The sequence below is a fragment of the Passer domesticus genome, chromosome 26 (assembly GCF_036417665.1).
Source record: "Passer domesticus isolate bPasDom1 chromosome 26, bPasDom1.hap1, whole genome shotgun sequence".
Classification (NCBI taxonomy): domain Eukaryota; kingdom Metazoa; phylum Chordata; class Aves; order Passeriformes; family Passeridae; genus Passer; species Passer domesticus.
In genome coordinates, this window is record NC_087499.1 from 4,202,764 (window position 1) to 4,223,418 (window position 20,655).

The 20,655-nt window shown below is 52.8% G+C and overlaps 1 protein-coding gene, 1 long non-coding RNA gene and 1 pseudogene across 2 annotated transcripts; 2 read left to right on the forward strand and 1 right to left on the reverse strand.

The window, feature by feature from the left end:
* Positions 1–2,178: 2,178 nt before the first annotated feature.
* LOC135286378 (uncharacterized) lies at positions 2,179–10,326 on the forward strand (annotated as a pseudogene).
* Positions 4,597–12,163, reverse strand: LOC135286416 (uncharacterized). The gene is made up of 3 exons (XR_010350738.1): positions 11,837–12,163; positions 5,168–8,763; positions 4,597–4,942 (listed from the first exon to the last, which is right to left on the reverse strand). It is a non-coding gene; the product is annotated as an uncharacterized LOC135286416 (long non-coding RNA).
* Positions 12,164–12,253: 90 nt separating this feature from the next.
* Positions 12,254–19,592, forward strand: LOC135286395 (zinc finger protein 239-like). The gene is made up of 2 exons (XM_064399532.1): positions 12,254–12,411; positions 17,530–19,592. Exon 2 carries the CDS (start codon positions 17,640–17,642, stop codon positions 18,711–18,713), a length of 1,074 nt encoding a protein of 357 aa, XP_064255602.1. The 5' UTR covers positions 12,254–12,411; positions 17,530–17,639; the 3' UTR covers positions 18,714–19,592.
* Positions 19,593–20,655: the final 1,063 nt, after the last annotated feature.

The window sequence follows — 20,655 nt, forward strand, 5'->3', positions numbered from 1 at the left end:
TAAGGCAAGGAATTGTTTCTTTGAATCCAAATATTTTTCTAAATTTTGATTAATATTAGACCAATTAGGTAGTTGCAATGGAAGGTTTACCTCTGATTTAGATTGTGTTTTGTTTTTCCCTCTCATCACTCCTGTTTCTGTTACAGAAGAACAGGTAGTGTTGTCACAGTCATCAGCTGTCCCAGGAACTCTGCCAAGAAGCTCCAAGTTCTTTTTGGCAGAGGTGTGGCTGCAGCAACAAACTTTTCTGGGAGCCCTGCCAGGAAGGGACGGGGAGCAAAGTTCCAAGGTCTTGGCAGCAGCGCTGCCTGAGCAACACGCCTCCCCGGGAGCCCTGCCAGGAAGGGCAGAGCAGAGCTCCACAATCCCAGCAATGCCCCCCCTATGGAGGTAGCGGCCAAGGAATGTGTTTTATTGGTTAAAGAAAGAGAACCAGAGTCTGATATATCAGGCCTCAATTCAGTAAATTGCGTTTCATTAGAATCATACGAATCGGGCTGCTCTCAAACTGCAGGTCCCGAATTTGTATTTGTAACACTTACCAGTGGGCTGTTAAAGGTTCCACACCCTATCCCCACACGTGGGTATACAGCTGGAAAACTCTCAGCTCCAAGCTGCAGTCTCAACATGCTGTTTTCCCCCCCTCGCTCTTCCTCCTCCGGGCAGAGTCATCCTGGCCCTGCTCGGCCCTTGGCTGCCGCCCGCCGCCTCTGTCCTCCCCATTGCCCCTCCTCTGCAGGCAAAGACAAATCCAAAGCCTCCCCACCACCTGCAACCAGAGGCTGGGGAACCAAAAGCAATGAAAACCCTGGAAGAGGCTTGGGGGAGGAAGCTATACAAAAAGAATTCTCAGAACTACAAAGCAATCTGCCTGCCTGAGCCTGATCTGAGGGGATGGCTTCCCGGGAAGGGGAAACAGTGGCAGGAGTGACCTCCACAGCCCCTGGCCAGGCAGAGCAGATTTGGAATCCCCCACGGCAGACTCCCCCTGCACAACTTCAGAACAAGATCCGGCCGCAACTTGTTTGGAAGAGGAACAGGGCACAGAAACAGCAGCTCCTGTTTTGCAAAGCCTCCCCAAACTTTCATCTCCTGGACCCGCTCGACTCCCAACCTCCCCAGAACACGACCCCTGATCCCCCGAATTCTTGGAACATAACGAAAATCCTGAACGCTTTCCCGGGAAATCTGGGGATGGACTACTCCATGGAGGAATGGAGGACGCCTGGTTGCAGCATCTGTGACACAGGGAATAATGGAAGAAACAGAGAACACGACAGAAGCTAGAAGCTGATCTGATTCCCCCTTCCCGGGGATTGGGGTGCTGTCCACATTGCCTGGAGAAACCCTGGACACACCCGAAAGGAAGGAACCCCGAACAAAACCCGAAATCCCCCCAGAGGAGGACAAAGACCCAGCACAACTTGGAATTAAAGTCTCAGAAGCAGATGTTCTGTTTTGGTGGTCGAGAAAGTCTCTATTACGATCATACTGTTTAAAACTCTCCATTAAAGTTCTGGAGACAGGCATTAGTTTGACCAAAGTCTCTTCCTTTTTCAGAGAGACTAGATTATAAATTTTCCAGTTCATCTGATCCCAAAAATCAAAGGCAAAAGCAGACTTCAAGTCTATATTTTCAGTATTCGCTTTTACCCAGATTAATGTCTTTCAGTTCATGTTTTGAGATGTCTGAACGTCCTTCATCCTGTAAAATTGTCTCAAGCCGGTAAAAAACATTCCATTCTGTTTTAGATAAATAATTTCCCATCTCGTTGCCCAAAGATCCCCCCATGAAGCTCAGCTCTGCGATCCTGCAAGATCCAAACCTACACACACAGAGAATAAAACCTCCCAGAGACACCAGACGATATTTGGGGCTCAATTCCACAATCTGTGAGCTCCAAACATACCCCAGTATAAAACCCTCTCAGGGACCCCCTGATAGATTTGGGACGAGCTCCCCCTCCCTGCTCACCTGCAGCACGAGGGGGGGGCGATGGTCCAGTGGCTGCGGCCACAGGGGGCACTGGAACCTCCTGCTTCTCCTTCGTTTCCTGCTCCTGATCCTCCCCTTTCTGCTCCTCCTTTTCCTCTCTCCCTCCTCCTCCTCTCTCCCAATCCCACCTCCTCCCCAGTTCCTGCCTTCTGTGTATTTAGACTGAAGAACCATGCTTGTTTTTAGAACTAGAACAAAGATCCCAGGTGGAACAAGGCTTGCTGCTTTTAGTCAGAAGTATCAGTGACTAAAGGTCACGATTCCTTTGGTTTGGTGCTGTCCTTGTTCCTCCTCAGTGTTCAGGCTGGGCTATGGGGTGTCCTTGTTTGCTGCATTTCCCGAGTTCCTCTTGGATCCTTTGGGCAAGAGGATGTGCCCTGGGAGGGTTCTTTGTGCTCCTTTGTGACACAGGAGAAGCTTCCAGGCGGTTTCCGCGTCAGCTGCTGCTGTGCTGTCACAGGAACACTGCCACGTCCCCGTGGTGTTCCCGTTGCTGTGGGACACGGAGGCCTCAGTGTCCAGAGTGGCTCTGGGCTCCTTGCCGGAGGATCCTCCTGCCCGAGGCATTCTCAGCAGCCAGCCCAGCCTGACGGGTGTCCTTCTGTGCTTGCAGGGCTACAGGCTGCAGACGTGTGCAGCGCAGCCAAAATGATCCAGCACGTGCTTGCTGCAGTTGGCACCCTGTACACTGTGGCTTATTCGGGGTATTTTTTAACCCACTTGGCACGTAAGTCCAGGTTTTGCCTCGGTGCAGCATCTGTGCCTTTGGCCTTGCTGTGTGCTTTCTGTTCCCCCTCTGGAGCTGAGCAGACTTGGGAACCAAATTGCCATGAAGACACCATTGCTTTGGGAGAGCTCCTGCCAGCAGCTGTAGCTGAAAAAGCGGGTGTCTGCAGCCAGCAGGGCGTGCACAGCATTTGCAAGGAGCCCTGGGGGGTTCTGTTCCCTCAAGCGGGGACTCTGTGCCAGCAGAGCCTGGAACTCCCTCCCTTTGCTGCTCCAGCCAAGAACTGACCCAGCCCAGTATTTTGTGCTGTTCTCTTGCTTGCTGTGGGAAGGGCCTGTGGCTCCTGCAGGGATGCTGTGAAAGCAAAATGCTCTCTCGGGGTTGCCTTGCTCCGTGGCATTTCCCACCACAGGCAGTTTATCTCCTAACAGCTTCTGGTTCATGTTCCCTCTCCCATTGCAGGGCACCTCATGTCTGGATCCCGAGCAGCTCTTCCTCCTTTGGTGAGTGGGAAAGGAACCTCTGGTGTTTGGAATTGTGCAGCAAGTTGTGAGCTCGGCATGTGGCACTTGGGTACCAGCCTGGGAGGCTGAAGGAAAGTTCCTGTCAGTGTCTTTGCAGCAGCAGCAGCAGCAAAGGGATGCCCAGCAGTTTTCTCCTTTTCTGCTGAAGAGCTTTTGAAGAGCTGCAGGTCTGCTTTTGCAGGCAGAGGATTGCTTGCTGGCTTTAGCCATGCTGGAATATCAAATTCCCAACAATAAGTGGCAATGTTGACTTTAGCCCATTGTTACTTTGAACAGCTCCAAACCCAATTTCTGCTTAGTGCAGCTGGATGTGCAGCTGAGGATAAATAAGGTGATAACTGAGATAGAACTTCCCGTCCCTCACACTGCCCTCTGTCCACAGGGCACAAAAGCAGCACCAGCACCTCCTGTGGCTCCCTCTGCTTCCAAAGAGGAGGCCAAAGAGGAGGGAGACAGCAGTGAGCTTCCTGCTGCTCTGGGGGACGATGGTGACCTTCCCTCAGTGCCGGGAGATGACAGTGAACTTCCCGCTGCTCTGGGAGACGAGGGCGAACATCCCGCGGTGCGGGAATACAACGGCGAGGCTCCCGCGGTGTGGGACAAGGACAGTGGACATCTCCCGGTGTGGGACGAGGACGGTGGATGTCCCCTGGTGTGGGACCAGAATGGCCCAGCTCCCACGGTGTGGGATGAGGACGATGGACATCTCCCAGTGTGGGATGAGGACGGAGGACATCTCCCAGTGTGGGATGAGGACGGAGGACATCCTGTGGCTTGGGAAGAGGAGCATGAACATATCCCAGAATGAGAAGTGGATAGTGAACGTCCCCTGGCTTGGAAAGAAGATGGCAAACCTGCAGCGTTTTGGGAAGAGGATGGAGAAGCTGCAGAATTTTGGGAAGAAGATGGAGAAGCTGCAGCCTTTTGGGAAGAGGATGGAGAACCTCCCTCTGCTTGGGAAGAGGACACTGAACCTCCCTCTGCTGTGGGATCCTGGGCTGAACATTCTGACAGCAGCACAGCCCTGCAGGCAGAGGAGAGAGGGGAGTGGTGCCTGATGCAGCTGAGTACGTCTGCTCTGTTTCTGGGTGCCCGAGCAGGGTGCTGTGTGTGTGACTCGGCATCAGCTGCACCCAGTGCTGCTCTGCAGCTGAATGTCCCCGAGTCATTTATTGTCCTACCCCAGCTGAGACCAAGGGGCTCACGGCCCCAGGGAGTGGGGCTGCCTTCTGGCTCTGCTGCAGGGCAGCTCTCACTCTGGGAGGGAGCGTCTTCCATGTGGTTTCTTTCAGGGAACATCGTGAGCGAGGCGCAGCCTGCCCAGAAATACCTGGAAGTGGAGCAGATTGGCCAAGGGTAAGTGCACGGCAGCTACTTCTGCACAAGCAGGGCCAGGTGTTGTGCTGGTGCAGGATCAAGTGACAAGTCAGGAGAGCTCCAAACACCTGCAGACACTGGGCTGCCATCCTGCTGTCTCTCAGTCCTGATCAGAATTGATAGCTGTGGGCAGAAGGCCCCTGAGGCTGGCAGTGTCCTGCCTGCAGCACAGAGCAGGACCTGGAAGATCTTCTGTCCCTGGAACTGGACTGCCTAAAAGAGCAACTCACCATCTGGTGACTGTCAGAACACAGTTCTCAAGAAGATTTCTTTCAAATATTTTGCTTCAAAAAGTATCCACCAGTCAGGATTATTTACCTAATGGTTTAGAAACAGAAACCAGAGATGAACTAATAAGTGCTCTAATCTAGCAGATGTAGTAGAACCCAGACATTCAGTAACAGACACAGAGCTGATGCACTCTGGGGGAAAATGCATCACCTGCCTGATGGCAGGGCCCCTGTGGAACCTGCAGGTCTTAGGCAGAAAATGGAAAAGGATGAAATGCATTCTTTTCCAGTTCTTTAGACACTCATTTCTCACCTCAGGTTTTGAACTAAAGCAATTCAGGGTGGACATTTGGGATTTGCTGCAGCCCAATTCCTTCATGTTGGGTCTCAGTTTTCCCTTGCACACCTTGCCTGGCACAGGGCTGGTGGCTGCTGCGCTGTTGTTGGAAGGGTCGATGCCCCCAGGTGTTTGTGAACGCTGCAGGCAGCAGAGATCTCCTGTCTGGGCTGGCTTTCCCTGCCAGGGCCTAAAGCACTGCTTCTTTCTTCTCTGCTGTTTTGTCTCCAGGGCTTTTGGAGCCGTTTCTAAAGGACTCGACAGGGCCACTGGAGGAGAGGTCAGTGCCAACACGCCCAGCACGTCTGGCAGCTCTCCAGGGCTTTCCCCTCTGCTGGCAGCTGTGGCTGGAGCTTGGGGGCCAGCAGAGCTCTCCTGCACAGGCTGCTCCTCTGAAGGCAGAGCAGTGTCAGCCTGCAGAGCACAGCTGGGACACACTTGGTCCTTCTGAAGTGCCCAAAGGAATGCAAGGAGGGCAGCGGTGTCTGTCAGAGCAGGACACGCTGGCTTGGTCTTGATATCTAAAAGTGGGATTGCATCAGCTGCTGGAGACTGAGGCCAAATTTATCTTCACCCCTACCTCAGAGGGGAACAATATTTAGCAATTTTTCCATCCTGCCTTTCATCTTCAAAGGGTACCTCATGGCCTAATTAGGGAGAGATCCTGCTCGGGCCCAGATTGGAGTTTTAGTCCTACTTCAGCTGTTCGCAGAAGGAGAGGGAGAGAAATGAGAAGATGGATGTCCAGAGCCAAGCTCTCTCCTAAACCCTGCAGTTGTGTTTGGCTCTGGTGTCAGTGACAGCCTGTGACAGGGATCACCTGAGCAATGGATGTGCCTGTTTGCTTTGTTGTACAATCCCAAACAGAGCAGCTGCATCTGGAATCATGACCAAATCCCATAGAATTGCTAAAGGGTTCCCAGCTGTTTTGCTCTGCTGTCACAGAACCAGAATTACCTCCTGGCTGCAAAATGTGTTTGAATAATAGTAGGAGTGTTGCAGCCATTTGAGAAGACTGTAGGTGCAGAGAATGTTGTTAGAGGCTGACAGCTGGGGGACCATTTCTGCAGAGCTTGCAAGGCCCAATGTCTCTGGCCATGTGTCCTTTAAGCAGCCCCCAGCCAGCAGAGCAATGGGCTGTGGGAATGGCACTTGCTGAGCTCTGGTGTCCCATCCCAAGGCAGTTTGGCACAGCCCGGCTCCGTCGCTCCAAAAAGACTCGCTCCGTGTTTGCTGTGGCCTCCTGCCACAGACTCCTCCAGTTCCAGGTCTGCCATGTCCCTCCAGGTGGCCATCAAGAAAATGAGTCTCACAGGGCAGAACAGGCAACGAGCTGTGAATGAGATCCTGCTCCTGAAGGACAAGAAGCACCGCAACATTGTCAACTTTTTGGACAGGTGAATGCTTCAGCTCTTATCCCATGCACAGGCCCTGCGTTACCCTTTCCTGGCATCCGTAGTCTGTAGCCTGTTTTGAAAATGCCTGACCCAGCCATATCTCCCCAAAACAACAGCCTGGCAGTTCACACCCTCCTTGTGCTTTTGTTGCTTTGGTTTGGTTTTTCCTTCATGTTGACCCCATTTGCTGTGTCTCACAACAAGTGCTGATAAACCACAGCAGAAATTATTTTCCTTGGCTTCTTCTTCCCAGCCCTTTCCCATTTCTGCAGAGGCCAGGAAGACCAGGTTCTTCTTTCCAGAAATGCCTCATTTGCCCATTTTTCCTGGCCTTGCCTGTTTCTGAAGGGACTTTCTGAAAGGTTTCCAGACTGCTTTTGTCCCAAGTGCTGCACGGCCTCCTCCCCTGGATAACCCTGGCAGTTCTGTTGCCTTGCTCTGGAGGGAATGGTGGAACTGATGAGTTCAGAAGCTGAACCAGCTGGGGCCAAGTGTTGTGGTTCCACATTGATCTGGGCAGTTGCTAAACTGCAATTTTCCCCTGCTTGCCATCTAAGGCCTCTCCTTTCTCACAGGTGTCTCCTTCTCCTTCAGACTGTGCAGATTCCAAGGGCTGGGCAGCCTGGCAGGAATGTCTCTCCATCTGATTCTGTCCTCACTGACAAGTGACCTGGAAACAAAACTGCACTCCAGGCTTTTCCATGGGGGAATGGAGCACTGCACATTCATCTCCATGCCATTGTTTTCCTCTCCCAGCTTCCTTGTTGATGGAGATCTCTGGCTGGTGATGGAATACATGGATGGAGGAACTTTGCAGGACGTTGTCAGACAGACACGCATGGCTGAAGGAGAGATGGCAGCTGTCAGTCGGGAGGTGAGGGATCCTGCTTGTCACTCCCATGCCTTGGACACGATGGTCCTTCCAAACAGGGCGTGAGAACAGGAGTGGCTCCATGCTCAGGGCTTTGTTTCTCTGTTGTTTTGATGAGCTGGAGAAGAAAGAGCCTCGGCAGTGAACGTCCTGCCAGCATCACTGCACATCTACTCTGTTCTTGCTCTCTCTCCTGCTGTTGTGGTACTCTCTGTCTTTTTTGGATTTGATTTGCTGTTCTCAGCTTTGCCTTGAACCGTTTGCCTGGAGCTTGTGTGCACTGCGCTCCTGGCCTGTCACAGCAAAGCTGCTGCTGGCAGAATTCTAAACTGTCCTTTCTTGTGTGATTTATTCCGGCCACTGGTTTTTGCCCTCATGTTTCTTGTTCTCTCTCAGTGTCTGCAGGGCCTGGATTTCCTCCATTCCAAGCGGGTGATCCACAGGGATGTGAAGAGCTCCAACATCCTTCTGGGAATGGACGGCTCTGTCAGGCTGGGTGGGTGTTCCTGGCCAGGCACGGCGCTCCCGGGCTGCGGGTGTGGGGCTGCTTCCCAGTGACGGCCAGAGCCCCACAAGGGCTGCTGGGGGCACTGCCCGGCCCCTGCTGCCAGCTGAGAGCGGCTGCCCGAGCACAGAGCTCAGCAGAGGAGCAGGGCATCAGCAGTGCCTTTGCTCTGGCTGTGGCCCTTCCAGAGGGGCAGCACTGGGAATCCAAAGCTTCAAGGGAATCAGTAACAGCCACTGCATGAAAGCTCAGGCTTTCTTGAAGGGTCCAGTTCCATCTTTCCTTTGTTGGGCTTGTCCAGCTGACTTCACTACTGCATTCTCAGGTTGAAGGTGGGGAATCTTTGTGCTTGGTTTCCTCATTCCAGTGCCTTTGACATTGTTTGTTTCTGTCCTCAGCTGATTTTGGCCTCTGTGCTCAGCTCAGCCCTGAGCAGGACCAGCGCAGCTCCATGGTGGGCACTGCTCACTGGATGGCCCCAGAGGTTGTGACCAGATCTCCTTATGGCCCCAAGGTGGACATCTGGTCCTTTGGTATCGTGACCATCGAGATGGTGGAAGGAGAACCTCCTTACTTCAGGGAAACGGCGGCCATGGTAAGAGGCAAATTCTCCAGGGGCTGCAGGGGCCTGTGAGCACAGGGTGACCCTGCACTGGGAGCAGCAGCTGGAGGTTCCTGCACATGGGGAAGGGAATTCCCACAGGACTCCAGCCTCAACACAGAGGAATATTCTGCAGTCTGCAGAAACAATTTGCTTTGGGATTTACGTTCTTGGAGCTCTTCTGGCTGTGAGGGTGACCTGAAAATGTGAAGCAAGTGCATCAGCTGTAATGTTATCTTGCAAGAAAACCCCAAACCAACCCCAAATCCCACCCCCAAACCCAACAAGTTTTCTGCAGGAGTTTCTAAAAGAGGTTTGGCGTGATGATCTCCACCTGATTCTTTTCACTGGGAAACTTGTTGAAAACATGAAGATGATGGTTTAACATCCCCCAAGTCTAACATATTTCTTTCCTAATCCAAGCTACTTTGGCCAGGTCACCAAGCCTAAGCTTTCTTCATCACAAACCTCCTGTTTCTTGACTGGCTGCTTCTGGGATGGGGCATCAGGAATGCATTTACTTGGGTGTCAGTGGCACTGCAGAGATGCACTTGATCTAAGAATCCTCTGAAATAACACAGGCAGACCACTCTGACTCTTGAAAATGGCCTGTTAACCTGGTGTCCACATTTGGAGAATCAAAATGTGCTATTTCTGATGGAGGTTCCTACTAAAAAAGCCAGCCAACGAAACTGGCTCTCAAGGCGAGATCATTTGGATGTTGCGATGGCTGTGGCAGCACCAGGGTTTGGTTTTGGGTTGGCATAGAGAAATGAGCTCTGAGCAGCATCTCTGCCAGGGAGGCAAGTGCCCCTGGAGCTGGGGCTGAGGGCCCGGGGTCGATGTGAGCACGTGTGGCTGTGAAGGAAGCTGGCAGAGCGCTGAGTTTGCTTTCCCTGCAGGCTCGCGCTCTGATCCGGCAGAACGGGACCCCGCAGCTGCAGGAGCCCCGGCGCCTGTCGGCTCTGCTGCGGGACTTCCTCGAGTGCAGCCTGGAGCCGGACGAGGAGCGGCGCTGGGCTGCCCAGGAGCTGCTGCAGGTGGATGCCAAGGGCTGCAGGGGAAGCAGCAGCGCCAGGGAGGGGTTTTCTTGGGGGGCCCCCTCCCATCGTCTCCAGTCTCGCTGCTTTCCACACGCAAAGCAAGCAGAATCTTCGCCTGCTCTGCCTTGGCAGGCTCCTTTCCAGCTCACCTGGACCTGCTGCCCCACAACGAGCAGGGACATCTTCCAGCAGCTCAGGGGGCTCAGAGCCCTGCCTGACCTGAGCTTGGATGTTCCCAGGGAGGAGGCACCTCCCACATCTCTGGGCACCTTCTGTCACTGTTTCCCCACTCTCCTGGTTAAAAAATTCTTCCTTAGATCTAATCTGAGCCTGCTTCCCTCTCCTGAGTTTCAAACCATTTCCCTTTGTCCTGTTGCAACAGAGCCTGTGAGGAACTTGACTCTGGAAAGTAACAGTTCATTTCCCTTTTTTTTTATTCTTTTGGCAGCACCCATTTTTAGCATCAGCCAAGCCTCTCTCCAGCCTGACCCCTCTGATCACTGCAGCAAAGCAACTGAGGGAGCAGCGGAGGAGATGAAGCACTTGAGGACAGCTTCTTGTTACAGTAGTTAGGACAACTAGTTAGTTATGGTAGTTAGCACTGCTAGTTGGTTATGGTAGTTAGGACAGTGTGTTTGTTATGGTTCTTATGTTAGCCTGTTTGTTATGGCAGTTGTTTGAATAAAAACTCTCGTAAACCTCAAGTCCCTTGACGTGTCCCTTCCTTCTCCCCCTGTGGCTCAGCTGCCCGCAGCAATGTGAGGGGAGAGCGGGCCCAGCCTGGCCCAGAGCTGAGCCCAGCAGAGCCCTAGCAGAGCCCAGAGCAGCCTCGGCATCTGCAGAGTCAGCCTGGAAGGAGGCGCTTGGAGCCTCCTGGGCTGCACCCGACTCTTGGTTACAAACTGTGTGTGCTGGAAAATGCCACCGGCTCTGCAGGAGGGCACAAGGGGCCCGGGGAAGGCCCAAGTGCTCCATGCAAGGGGAAAACCTGCCCTGGCCTTGTTATAAATACCTATGGAGTTGTTGGCTTTACTATTATGTATTGACTTCTGTAAATTATTCTTAATCACAACGATTTTGATATAGTACAGTTTGTAATCACTTTTAACTGCTTTTGCTATAGTTTAATTTGTTCAGATTTTTGTGGCCAGTGCCCTGGCCCCTGTGTAGCTTGTATCCTCAGGACATCATTTATGGATGATATTTTAGTTTGTGGACAGTGTGAAAACATACATTATAGTTTTGGCTTTTGGAAAACATTAAAATGGATGATCTATGTTGAACATAATAATGTTAATTGCAGGAGTAGCTGTAGTTGTGAAATAATAACTAATGCTTTTATTTTTGTAACTAACTGGCAATAATCACTCAGAGATATTTGTGAAATAGCTCATGTTGATTGAAAGTACTTGTGGAAATAGCTAAAACCATCTGCATGGTCAGATAACATTTAAGGAAGGGATGTGATGAGGACCCCTGCCACTGAGCCTTCCACTGTCAATAACTGTCACCTGCTGAAACCACAGAACAGGGGCCCTTGTGAGGAAGCGACACACAACCCTCACAACAACAATCCACGATTCCTGCACGTTCTCTAAAAAGGCGGGACAGGGGTCAAACCAACTTAAAGAATTTCTGGAACATGTAAATGAGTTCAAGCAAATCTTTGAACATGTATAATCATGATGGATGTGTATTTGACCAATGCAGTGGAAAAAGTCTGTGAGTTGCTGTGGTTAACCAGTGTGCCTCTGGCCATTGCCAAGCACCCAGCGCTCTTGATGATTTAGTCTCTTACTGCACCTTATTGATCTTTTAAACATTCCAAAGAGTGAGGCTCATTTCTCACAAAACCTAAGGTGCTCACCCCTTGTTGTTCTCCCAAGCCAGGATTTGTCAATCTTAAACTTTGTGTGGATGGAGGAAAATGAGACTGCAAAGAAAAGTGTAATGCACTGATGTGGAGGCCCAGGGGCTTAACATCAGAGTCTGAATTCTGCAGCTGTGAAGGACTGGTCCCAAATAAGAGGAATAGATTTCTAGGTTATGGTGAGAAGCTTGCTTCTCCCACAGATCTTTGCAGGCACATGCTGATTCATGTAAAATTATGTTACCCCGGGGATGAACTGAGCACGGCCCCATTCCCTGTCTGCGGCCCTGCCGGGGCAGGAGGTGCAGCGGGAAGGAGGGAGCCGTACGGAAAGCTGGATTTAAGCGTCTTCACTTACTTCTCATTATCCTGCTCTGAGATTTTGGAGTTCTCTGACAGAAATCTCTCCCCTCCCCCACTCATGTACGGGGTTTTGGGGCGGTTTTCCCTTTTTGAGGGAGATCAAAGCGATGCACGGATGCTCCTGATTAGGGGTAGGAGCAGCGAGGCTGCAGGGCTTCCCGCTGAGGCGGAGGCACGGCAGGCGCAGGGCTGGGAAAGGCGTGGCGGGAGCTGCGGAGCAGTTTGTTGGTGCTGGCAGCTCAATGCCGCCGCGGGCCCGGGCCCGTTCCAGGGCTGTTCCTCAGCTCCGGCTCTGCCCTCAGGCAGCGCGGGGGGCGCGGAGAGCGCGGGGCGAGGCTGTGCCGCGTGCAGAGCCCGCCCGTGGCTGCGATTGGGCGGCGGTGGCGTCAGTCGTGGGTGCGGCGCGCTGATTGGCGGGAGCGGGGCGGAGGCGGGCCCCGGCGGCGGGCCTCGGGCGGCGGTGGCGCAGCAGCGGCGGCATTGGCGGAGCGCGTGTGCGGGCCCGGGAGCGGCGGCAGCGGCCGGAGCCCGGGGAGGCGGCGGCGGAGCTCGGAGGCGGCCCCGGCGCAGGTGGGAGCCGCGCTGGGCTGTGCGGGGGCTCGGGGCTGGCTGCGGGCCTCGGGGGCGGCAGGGGGCTGGGGCGGGTGGCTTGTGCCGTGCCCGGCCCGTGTTGGCCCTGGGCTGAGGGCGCTGCGGGAGCGGCTGCCCGCGGTCTCCTTGCCGCCGCTGCCTCGGCAGGAGCCGCTGCCGGAGCAGCGCTGGCTCGGCGCGCTTGCTGTGGCTCGGACAGAGGTGGCTGCCCCGTGGCCGGGGCTGTGCGGGGCAATTCCCGTGGCCGGAGGTTTCTGTGGCCCGAGGAGAGCGAGGAGTCCTGGAAAAGTGACTTTCTTGCTGGGCAGAGGCACAGGCCGTGGGGCATTGGCCCGGCGCTCTCTGCCATTGCTGTAGTACGCAGCCTCCTTTGGATCCTCATGGTTTGGGTTCCCAGGGGCTGGTCCATGGTGTTGTAGGAATTGTTCTGGTGGCCATTCATGTTTCTGACATTTTTGGGTGCTCCCTACAGCCAGGGCTGCATCAACTGAGGACTTTTCTCTAATTAAATCATCACATTCTTGGATTCCCAACTGATTTCCTGAACTTGTAATCGCTGAAAACTCCAGTGTCGTAATGCACACGATATAACACAGACATTGAGAGCACATGGTGGAGTGGGCAGAGGGATGCTTCTCCCCCAATTATTTTAGTGAAGTTTTCTCAGCATTCTCCATTTGCTGCTTCCCTTTGCAGCTGAACCCATTTCTGTTGCAGAGTCAGATATCCTCACCATGGGCTCTGCCTTGAGCTGTGCAAATGCCATCAGTGGAAGCAGGCAGAGCTTGGGGTGAGGGGCAGAGGGAATCAGCCCAATTCCTGCCCCAGGCAAGAGACCCGGGTCCATTGTCCACACTTTGCCCCAGCAGTGTTAATTTGCATTTCTAAAGCTCCTCTCCTGGCTGACTAGAACCGAAGCTTGCCTTTCAGGACAATAATGTGGTGACTCCCATGTTCCTTCCCCCCCACCTCCCATTGCTTGTTTTTGGTAACTTTTTTTTCTTTTTTTTTTGAACACTACTCTGTTTAAGTGTTTCGGAATTAAAGGGTCGCCTTTAAACTTCTTCTACTTTTTAAAAATGCAACTTTAAATTGAGCATCTAGAAACCCAGATCAAATTTTGCTATCACTAAAGACACTCACACAGATACCTAAAGAACCTCTGGTTGTCTTAAGAAAAAAAAAATAGATTCTGACACCCCTGGCCCAAACCTTATTGACTGTACAAAAGTATGATTATTTAGAAACAAAAAAGTCTTTATGTTATAAACTTATCACCGAAACTCTCCAGCATTTCTAGTATTAGAGACTCAAGGCATTATGTGATTCTGGCCAGGATGTGCAACAGAAATAATTTCATCCACACACAGTCCAGGTGTGCAGAGAACATCATTCCATGAGACACGGCTTTTACTAATTTTTCCCTAAACTTTATACCATCCAAAAGTCATAGAAATGCACTGGTTTAACATTCATTGATTCCAAGTTGTGTAGTTTTTGGTATTTGGTTTCCTATTGGACCCAGATTTCTTTGCCTCTGCTGTTCATTAGGTCCACACTCGTGGATTTCCTTCTCAGCCTTTTCCAGAGCAGGTGTCTCCAGCTCTGCCGGGGGCAGTGTCTGGGGTAGCTGTTGGTTGCTGTTTGCTGCTGGGCGTTGATGTTTTGTTGCTGGTCGTTATCTCTGTGCGTATCTTTTGGTCTGTTGCCAGTCTGTTGAGATGTTAAACTCATCTCTGTTCAGTGGTGAAACATCCCTTAAAAGAAACCTTTTAAATTCCTTTCCCCAAGGCAAAGGCAAACCAAGCCTGAGTAGAGAAAGAAGCTTTAAAAGAAATAACCTTGGTGTATTTTCCATCAATGCCACGGCAGGCAGCCCAGTGTGTGAGTGTAGGTGAGAGGCAGAGTGGAATTGTGCCGTGGTGTTCCCCAGCAGCTGTGGCGAGTGCAGGCCCAGCCAGCGCTGAAGCTGCAGCAGTGGCAGCAAGGATTGGCCCCGGTGGCTGGAGCTGGCAGAGGAGGGTGGCCAGGCCGAGGATTGCAGCAGAGGATGTGTGGGCAGGCGCAGGGGCTTGGCCCGCTGTGGAGCCCTGGCTGCTGCTGCGTTGCCTTGAGTGCAGGCTCAGGGGCGGCCTGCCATCCTCCTGCTGCAGGCGGGAAGTGCAAATCTCCGGGGCTGCAGAGCCTGGAGCCCAGGCTGAGGGGTCCCCCCATGTTGAGCTGTGCTGGCGGCTGTTTCTGGCCTCAGGGACACTTGGCATGGGCCACTTGGCCACCAGTGCTGCTGCTTTGCCCTCCTTAGGCAGGAGCCGATGTCCTGGGCGGGTGTTGGGAGCAGCAAAGTGCCAAGGCAGGCTCTGTGCCAGCCCAGCTTCCTGTGGGAGAGATTTCACAGGAGGCAGGATTCTGGCCGCAGCCTGCCTTAAATGTACATCCCTTATCTGCACCCTGCACTAGGTGGAGAATTGCCAGGGTAAGGAATTCCAGGCACGAAATGCAAGGGAGATAATTGAATATCTGCCCTGGGTCTGTCTCTTCTTCTTGCCAAAGCCAATGGGAAAACCTGCACCCATGGCATCCTGGTTTCTGTCACCAGTTTCCAAAGGTGTTTCTTTAGTTCCCCATTCATTCTTTCTACCTGACCAGAGCTCTGAGGGTGCCAGGGATTATGGAACTCCTATTGCATTCCTAAAGCTGCCATAACCCCCGAATGATCTTTTCTGTAAAATGAGTTCCCCTGTCTGAATCTATTGCTGCCACAATTCCTTCACTTGGAATTCCTTTAGAAATAGCTTAATAGGTGATCCAGTGGATGCTGAAGCAGTCAGAATTGTTTCTGCCCCCCTGTTAGGTGGCATGTTGTCAGCAGAAGATATTGGAGCCTTCCTGCTCAGGGCATTTCAGTGCCAGGCTCTCAGAAGCACACACAGCTCTGCCTGTTGAGCTGACCATGAGGGGAAACGTGTGCTCTGTCTGATTCCTTTTCCTTAATAAGAGTGTGTCTTTTAACTCTTTTCCCTTCTGCTGCCCTTGCAGAGCCATCCATAAACACATTTTCTCCCTCAGGCCAGGGAATGTGTCATCAATCTCTCCCAGCCTGGGTCTGGAGTTCTGTCCCTTGAATGCAGTCCTGGGTTTCTTGCCAGCCCCTCTCCAGGCTTTTCAAACAGGAGGCTGGGTTAAACCCTTCCCCTGTCCTCAGTTCTAAATCCTCCTGTGCCACTGAACAAGTTTCATCCTGTAATACCCGAGCGCTGCTCCTCCATTTAGAGGCTCTTTTGGTTGTCAAAGCTTTAACTTGATGCCAGGCTTGAACAGAAAGAGATCCCTCTGCCATCAGTTTTTGGGCCTCAGTTCCCACGAAAGCTGTGTCTGCACAATTCTAAGACAATGAGGCCACTTGTTGGGTTAACCATTTTAGCCCAATAATTCCTTTGGCATGGCCCTGTTGAACATCCACCTATCACTGAAATTCTTTTTCCTTGTCTAGGAGGGCCAGGTCAGGAGCCTCAGTTATTCTGCTTTTTAACACTTGAAAATTCTGTGTTTCCTCCTGGTGTCCATCCATCCAGTGTTCTTGACTGCGGTGTTTGGAGAGATGCCTCTGTTGTAGCCTTGCTGCAGCCCCACCCTCAGGCAGCGCTTAGCTAATCAGAGCGTGTGGGTGTTCATCCCTGGTGTTGGGCCCCTCAGGGGCTTCCTGGATGGGGGAAACCCTCCGGAGACAGTTCTGTGCCAGGAAAAGGAGATGCACAGGACTCTTTCGGTCTCAGCTTCTGGTTTATTGTTATCTTTTCTGAAGTTTTGCCTGCTGTCCACACCAGACTCAGCTCCCAAGAAAGGCACAACAAAATGGCTACAAGATGTACAGATTCAAGGTCTTTTAAAGTTGCTTTATCGAATAACTCTTAAAACGTCCTTTATTTCTATTTATCCACCAATAACTCATCCCTTGACTTTCCACGTAACCTCTGCATTGCAGCTTTATTCACGAATTATTTTGTGCCACCCACACTGCAGAAAATGGAGCAGAGGAAGAAGAAGAAGAAGAAGAAGAAGACAGGGACTATGCCCAAAATCCTCCATCTTGCTTCAGGCTATGTCCATAGTAAAAAATCCGGGAAGCTGAATTTCTCACCCAGTGACATACTATACTACACTGTATTATCTGTTTCGCACTTTGGTAGACTCTAGTCTATCTCGAAGTCCTGGAAGCTTTCTCCACGGGCAAAGGTCAAAGGCAGTGTTTCACTGGGGGTCAGAACCCCTCAGAGCAGACAGAGAAATACTCCCTGTGCCCTGGGTTCCCACAGGAACGCGCGGCGCTGATGACTCAGCAGTGTCCAGGCAGCTCCCAGCGTTCCCCACCTGGACCCCCCTCGGCCCCAGCGCCCCCCGGGAGGGGAATTTGGGGAGGTGGGAGTGGGGCAGCGCCAAGGCCGGGCCCCCCGCGCTGTCCTGGCGGGAGCGGCTGCAGTGGGGACCGAGTGCGGGCGGGAGCGGCCGAGAGCCCAGCGCTGCCCCAGCCCGACCTGCCCCAGCTCCATCCCTGCCCCTGCGCTGGGATGCTGTGGCTTTGGGGGGAAGAGGGAGCCGGCAGTGGGTGCTGGGCCTGGGGCAGGAGGAGAAGGGAAGGAGAAGCAGGGTTGAGGAACAAAATGGTCAAACGCTGCACGTGGGAGGAGAAGGTGGGATTGTGCAGGAGAAGGAGGAATAGCAGGAGGAAGAAGAGTGTGAGGAAGAGTAGGGACACAGGAGGAGGAGTAGGAGCAGAAACGGGAATCACACAAGGTTCCACCTCTCCCTGTGTCTGCAAGCTCCCTCCTGCCCCAGGCATGTTTTGCCCCCTCACCCTGGCATGCAGCAGGTGACCAGGGAGGTGGTTCCCCAATTTTCATTGGGGTGAATCTTGGTGTTTCTGAGCTTTTGTGGGTTAAATGTGGGTGCTTTGGATTCTTGTGGGGGCTAAATCTTTATGTTTTGGAAGGGTTTTTTACTGAATCCTGATGCTGAATGATGTTTGTGGAATTTTTGATCTCTGTCTTGATGTTTAGAGGATTTTTCAGCTCAGTCTTAGTATTTTGGTGATTCTTACAGACACAAGATGCCCAAGGACTTCATGAGATAAAGTGCAGCAAGGAGCCCGAGGCCCTCTCATCTCGTATTTTCCCCCAAACCAGGATTTTTCATTCCCATGGTGTGCCTGGATGGAGGAGGAAAAGCTCTGGAGATTCTGCACGAGGAGGGGCTGCAAACCCAGCCCAGGGAGCTGCGGGGAGCAAAGAGCCCCCCTGAGCCAGGAAGGCGGCCAGAGATCCAGGCAGAGCTCAGAGCTGGTGGAGAAGCCTCATGGCAAGGAGAAGCCCCACGAGTGTTTGGAATGTGGGAAGGGTTTCAGCCGGCGCATTGACCTGATCCAGCACCAGGTGATCCACACTGGGGAACGGCCCTACGAGTGTGGGAAATGTGGGAAGAGCTTCAGCTACAAGCGCAACCTGATCCAACACCAGAGGATCCACACTGGGGAAAAGCCCTTTGAGTGTGGGGAATGTGGGAAGAGCTTCAGCCAGGGGGGCGGCCTGATGCAACACCAGAGGATCCACACCGGGGACCGGCCCTACAAGTGTGGGGAATGTGGGATGGGATTCAAGCAGAAGGGCACGATGCTGCAACACCAGAGGATCCACACTGGGGAAAAGCCCTATGAATGTGGGGAATGTGGGAAGAGCTTCAGGTGCAGCTCTGTCCTGAGGCAACATGAGAGGATCCACACTGGGGAAAAGCCCTATGAGTGTGGGGAATGTGGGAAGAGCTTCAGGCGCAGCTCTGTCCTGAGCAATCATGAGAGGATCCACTCTGGCGAAAAGCCCTACAAGTGTGGGGAGTGTGGGAAGAGCTTCAGAGAAAGCAGGGCCCTGATTCGGCACCAAGTGAGCCACACGGGGGACCGGCCCTACACCTGCTTGGAATGTGGGAAGAGCTATGGGTGGCACTCCGACCTGAGAAATCACCAGCTCCTCCACACTGGGGAGAAACCCTATGAGTGTCCCCAGTGTGGGAAGAGGTTTCATATCAGCTCCAGTCTCCTCGTACATGAGCGGATTCACACAGAGGAGAGGCCCTTCCGCTGCCCCGACTGCGGGAAGGGCTTCAAGCGAAACTCCACCCTCACCATGCACCGGCGCATCCACACCGGGGAGAGGCCCTACGAGTGTGGGGAGTGTGGGAAGGGCTTATCACAGAGCTCTAACTTGACCCAACATCAACGGAGGTGCCACTAAGGGAAGCCCTGTGAGTGCCCCGAGTGCGGGAAGAGCTTCGTGCGCTGCTCCAGCTCCATCCCCCATGGGAGGATCCGCGTTGGGTGATCCCCAGTGACTCCCAATGGGCAGACTCCTGGGATCTGTGGTCCTGGTGATGCGTGTTGGGAAGACACCTGGCTTGGAGGCTCCACATCTTCCTGGTTCCCTGGGGGCACCTAGATAAACCCAGCAGCAGGAACATCCATTGGGACACAGACCAAGAGTGGGAATTCCTTGGGGAGAGCAGATTTGTCAACTTGCAACCCCATAAACTTGCATTCAATCCTATCTTCTGCTGGCATCAGGGAGTACTGGATCATCCTAGAGGTATGTCTTGGGTTGACTATATGATGCTTGTGTCCCCAGTCGTCTGTACTGTTTATGCTGAATAATAAGTTTTGCACCTTTAGACTTGTCCTGAGAGTGAAGTGGGGAGAGAAGTGCAGAGTTTGTTTACAGAAACTGCACTGACTCCTCTACTTTCCTGCTACTGCGCTGTGCTGCCTGTGGATGCCGAGACAGCGGGACAGAGCTCTCCTTGGCTTTTAGTTAGTTTTAGCTAGCTGAGGCAAAGCAGTTCCCTGGACTGTGGGGTTTTTCCCTTTTCTTTGGACCTGTTTGAACCTGCTCTGGCCTGAACACCAGAAGAGCGCTGGCAGCTCACACCTGTGGCCACCGGGCTGGGCCTGGGCCGTGGCATTTCCGGCACCGGAGGGACTGACGAGAGACTGAGTGAGCCAAGCTACAGCCCATGGAAGGGACTTTGTGAGTTTGTCTCTCTTTTAGGAGTGGCAAGAGGTTTTATTGTTTAATATTGTTTAGGTTTTATTGTTTAATAAACAGTTTTTTCTACTTTTATCCAAGGAGGTATTTTATTTTTCCTGAACCGGTGTGGGGAGTAGCCAATTGAATCTGCTTTCTAGAGGAACCCCTTTGGGGGTTCTCTCCCAAATTTGCCCTGAACCAGGACAAGGTCTTCTCCAACTTCATGGATTCCATTATTTTGATTTCCTATTACACAAGGGAGTCTTCCACAGCCAAATGGTGAAAAACTGCAGAAAAGACCAAGATTTTGGAGACAGTGGGGTAGAAACTCCACCAGAAAAGGTTCTTCTCTTCCACCCAATCATGTGGATCCTCAGCCAGCATGGACACTGAAATCCTTTTCTCTTGGCCTTGATTTTTTTTTTTCATTTCTCTTAATCCCTTTCAAATACGCAATCTTAGGGTAAAAATAGACATTGAACTAAGACATGGGTGTAGTCATGGTAGGACAGAGATGTGGTGGGACACAGACATGGAGAGTGACATGGGCACACATGGACATGGAGTGGGACATAGGCATTCATGGGGACATGGGTGGACTCAGGCATGGCTGGAGATGTGGGGGCCAATGACGGATGGAAACATGGTGGGGAGACAGCCATGGGTGAGGACATTGTGGGACATGGCCAGTGACAAGTGGGGACATGGCCATGGCCAGTGCCATGGGGGGAACTTGCAGGGGATGTGGGGGATGCTGGGTTTGAGGGAGTTGAGGGTTCCTGGGAGGGACTTGGGGCTTGCTGAGGCCTTTGGGGATCCCAGGCTGAGCGGCTCTGGCTGTGCTGGGAGACCCTGGGGGAGGTTCTGGGGCAGCTGCTCAAGGACCCCCTGACCTGGAGCCCCAGCCAGGCATTGGGCTTCTGGAAGGGGATGAACGTCCTTGTCCCCAGGAGGGAAATCCCAGCACCCCCAGGGTGCTGGGGGCAGCTGAGGGGTCACAACAGAGAGGGGAAAGCCAGAGAGAGCTGTCACACTCTTAAAGTACACCCCAATAGTCCCAAAACTCAGGGATTGCTCGCAGGAAAAAGCTGCCAGGAGCTGCCTGAATTGAGGGAAAGGTGGGATGTGACCCCCCCAGACTGAGCAGGAGAGACCT